At 57.8% G+C, this 2,597-nt stretch overlaps 1 protein-coding gene across 1 annotated transcript; it reads left to right on the top strand.

Moving 5' to 3' along the window:
- Positions 1 to 582: 582 nt before the first annotated feature.
- On the top strand, positions 583 to 2,356 carry LOC123161074 (pentatricopeptide repeat-containing protein At3g29230-like). Its single transcript, XM_044578930.1, has one exon. It carries the CDS (start codon positions 681 to 683, stop codon positions 2,082 to 2,084), a length of 1,404 nt encoding a protein of 467 aa, XP_044434865.1. The 5' UTR covers positions 583 to 680; the 3' UTR covers positions 2,085 to 2,356.
- The last annotated feature ends 241 nt before the right edge of the window (positions 2,357 to 2,597 follow it).

Raw genomic sequence — 2,597 nt, 5'->3', positions numbered from 1 at the left:
GAATTTCTCAAAAAAAAAAAGATTTGACACGTTTTCGTCCTCCTTAATTATTTTCTAGCAGGCTATTAAATAACCACATCACAACACATTTCGTTGACCCAGATCGAGCCTAAATGGTCGTCGCCCGATAGATGGAAGCCATCCCTACATTTTCGATGAAACATTGTCAGAGGGTGAGGTGCTCCTGTCATTTCGTTGAGAAGAAGAGACTTGGCCTTTTGTAAGAAAAAATAAGCCGAAACCACACAACATTTAGGCCTGGTTAGAGGGTAACCATGCAAAAACCCAAGTGACCTGTAATTTGCTTGCATTTTCGTAGTCAATTGCTTCAGAAGTGTTCGTATTTTTTTGGGACCCCAATCGCAACAAGGGCTGAATTCAGTGTGTCTTTGATGATTGCAATGGATCAATGCAAATTGCAAAGTCACGAAAGCATTTAGCTGCGTAATTTTTCACAATGCCGAATTTGACAAAACTTGCTGCACAAACCGAAGCGGCCTGCCTAGTGCTTGAGTATCAACCTGAGAATTCATTTTTTTTTCTGTTTGAAACAAGAACCTGAGAATTCTGAATTGCGCTGAAGTTACACTGTGTGACGGCTTGGGAAACGGCAGTCAGAGGGCGGCTAATGGAAATTCAGTTTCCTGCTAAAAAGGAGAGAAGATACAGCGGATGCAGGCATGCAGCCGAGGACGCTTCCGCGCGGCCGCGCCGCCGTCCTGCGCGCGGTCACGGGATGCCGCGGCCGCCGCGAAGAGCAGGCCCTCCACTGCCTCGTCTGCAAGCTCGGCCTCGCCTCCGACGTCGTGCTGGCGACAGCCTTGCTCGTCCGCTACGGCAAGCGCGGCCTCCTGGGTCCCGCCCAGCGGCTGTTCGACGACATGCGGCGCAGGGACGCGGTCGCCTTCAACGCCATGCTGGCCGCGCTCGGCGCCTCGGGGAGGGCGGCCGACGCGCGGAGGCTGTTCGACCGAATGCCGGAGCGGGACAGAACCCCCGCCTCGTGGAACACCCTGCTCACGTGCTACTGCAGGGCCGGCGACCTCGCCTCCGCCAGGACGGTCTTCGAGGCGAGCCTCCGCGCGGCGACGAGCAGCGTCGTGTCGTGGAACGCGATGGTCGACGGGTACTGCAAGGCCGGACGGATGGACGCTGCACGGGAGCTGTTCGACCGTATGGGCTCCTCGCTGCGGGACGTCATCACGTACAACACGATGATGGCCGGGTATTTGCGCCGGGGAGACCCAGCCGCCGCCATCGCGATGTTCCGCCGGCTGGCGCGGGAGGAGGAGCAAACGCTGAGGCCCACCGCGGTCACCATCGCCACCGTGGTGACGGCTTGCACGCAGGTGGGAGACTTCGCCTTTGGCCGGGCGGTCCATCTCTCCACCCGGCAGCTGCTGGGGACAAGCACCGACGCCGTGCTGAGCAACGCCCTCATGGACATGTACTTCAAGTGCGGGAGCGTGGACCGCGCGCTCGAGGTCTTCAGCACCATGCCCGGCGCGCCCAACCTCTTCTGCTGGAACACGGTGATCGCGGGGCTAGGCAGGAACGGCCGCGGCGAGGACGCCGTCAGGGCGTTCCGCGACATGGTGCAGACGAGCAAGAAAATAAACGCGGTCAAGCCGGACTCGGTAACATTCGTGGCACTCCTGTCGGCGTGCAGCCACTCGGGCCTGGTGCGCGAGGGCCGGGAGCTCTTCGCCGAGATGCTGCCGGCCCACGGGGTGGCTCCCGGGGCGGAGCACTACGGCTGCATGGTGGACCTGCTGTGCCGCGCGGGGCTGCTCGGCGAGGCCGTGCAGCTCGTGCGGACGATGCCCGTCCGGCCCAACGCCAAGGTCCTGGGGTGCCTGCTGCTCCACGCGCGCAGCTCGGGGGATGGCGTCACGGCGAGCGAGTGGGCGGCGAGGCGGATCGTGGAGCTGGACGTCCGTGACGGCGCCGCGTACGGCCTGTCCAACCTCTACGCGTCGCTGCAGAGGTGGGATCACGTCGAGAGGCACCGGAGCGCGGCCGTGGCGAGCGGCAAGGAGCCTGGCCGGACCAGCTACGATCCGCAGATTCCGCACGTACGCTAGTTCGAGCCTTCGAGGCACCGACTCGTACGGTTTGTGCAAGCACGACACACACCTGCACACACACTGCGCCACACGACGACAGCAGTGACAGTGAGGCCCCACGTCTGCAGTGACGTTAGCGCGATGTAAGCACGTGCGATGGCACTCAACGGATGCGAAGGTCAGAGAACCTTCCCGTGTCTTCTTACGCCTGGGGCAAAAGTGACAATTTGGCTCTATATGTGCAAAAAGAAAAGAAAAAATGCACGTGCTGATTGGAAAAAAAATACCACTCAAAATAAAGTTGTACTGCATCGACGACACTTATTTTGCGACGGAGCGAGTAGCAACGGAAAAAGAATTTTTAAGTGATCATTTTGTCTTATGAACATTTTTTTCTTCATAAATTTTCAATCTATTCATGATTATTCATCACAGTACAAAGAACATCGGGTAACAAAAGTTACAACTAGATCCATAAACCATCTAATGACGACAACAAACACTAGAGCGAGCCGAAGGCACATCGTTATC

Source organism: Triticum aestivum, chromosome 7B, assembly GCF_018294505.1.
Source record: "Triticum aestivum cultivar Chinese Spring chromosome 7B, IWGSC CS RefSeq v2.1, whole genome shotgun sequence".
NCBI classification, from domain to species: Eukaryota; Viridiplantae; Streptophyta; class Magnoliopsida; order Poales; family Poaceae; genus Triticum; species Triticum aestivum.
The sequence above is the reverse complement of the archived record's forward strand: the minus strand, read 5'-3'. Positions and strand labels throughout refer to the sequence as shown.

Bases quoted from the DNA above. Each gene is read 5' to 3' on its own strand.
- LOC123161074 (XM_044578930.1), top strand. From the start codon at position 681: ATGCAGCCGAGGACGCTTCCGCGCGGCCGCGCCGCCGTCCTGCGCGCG.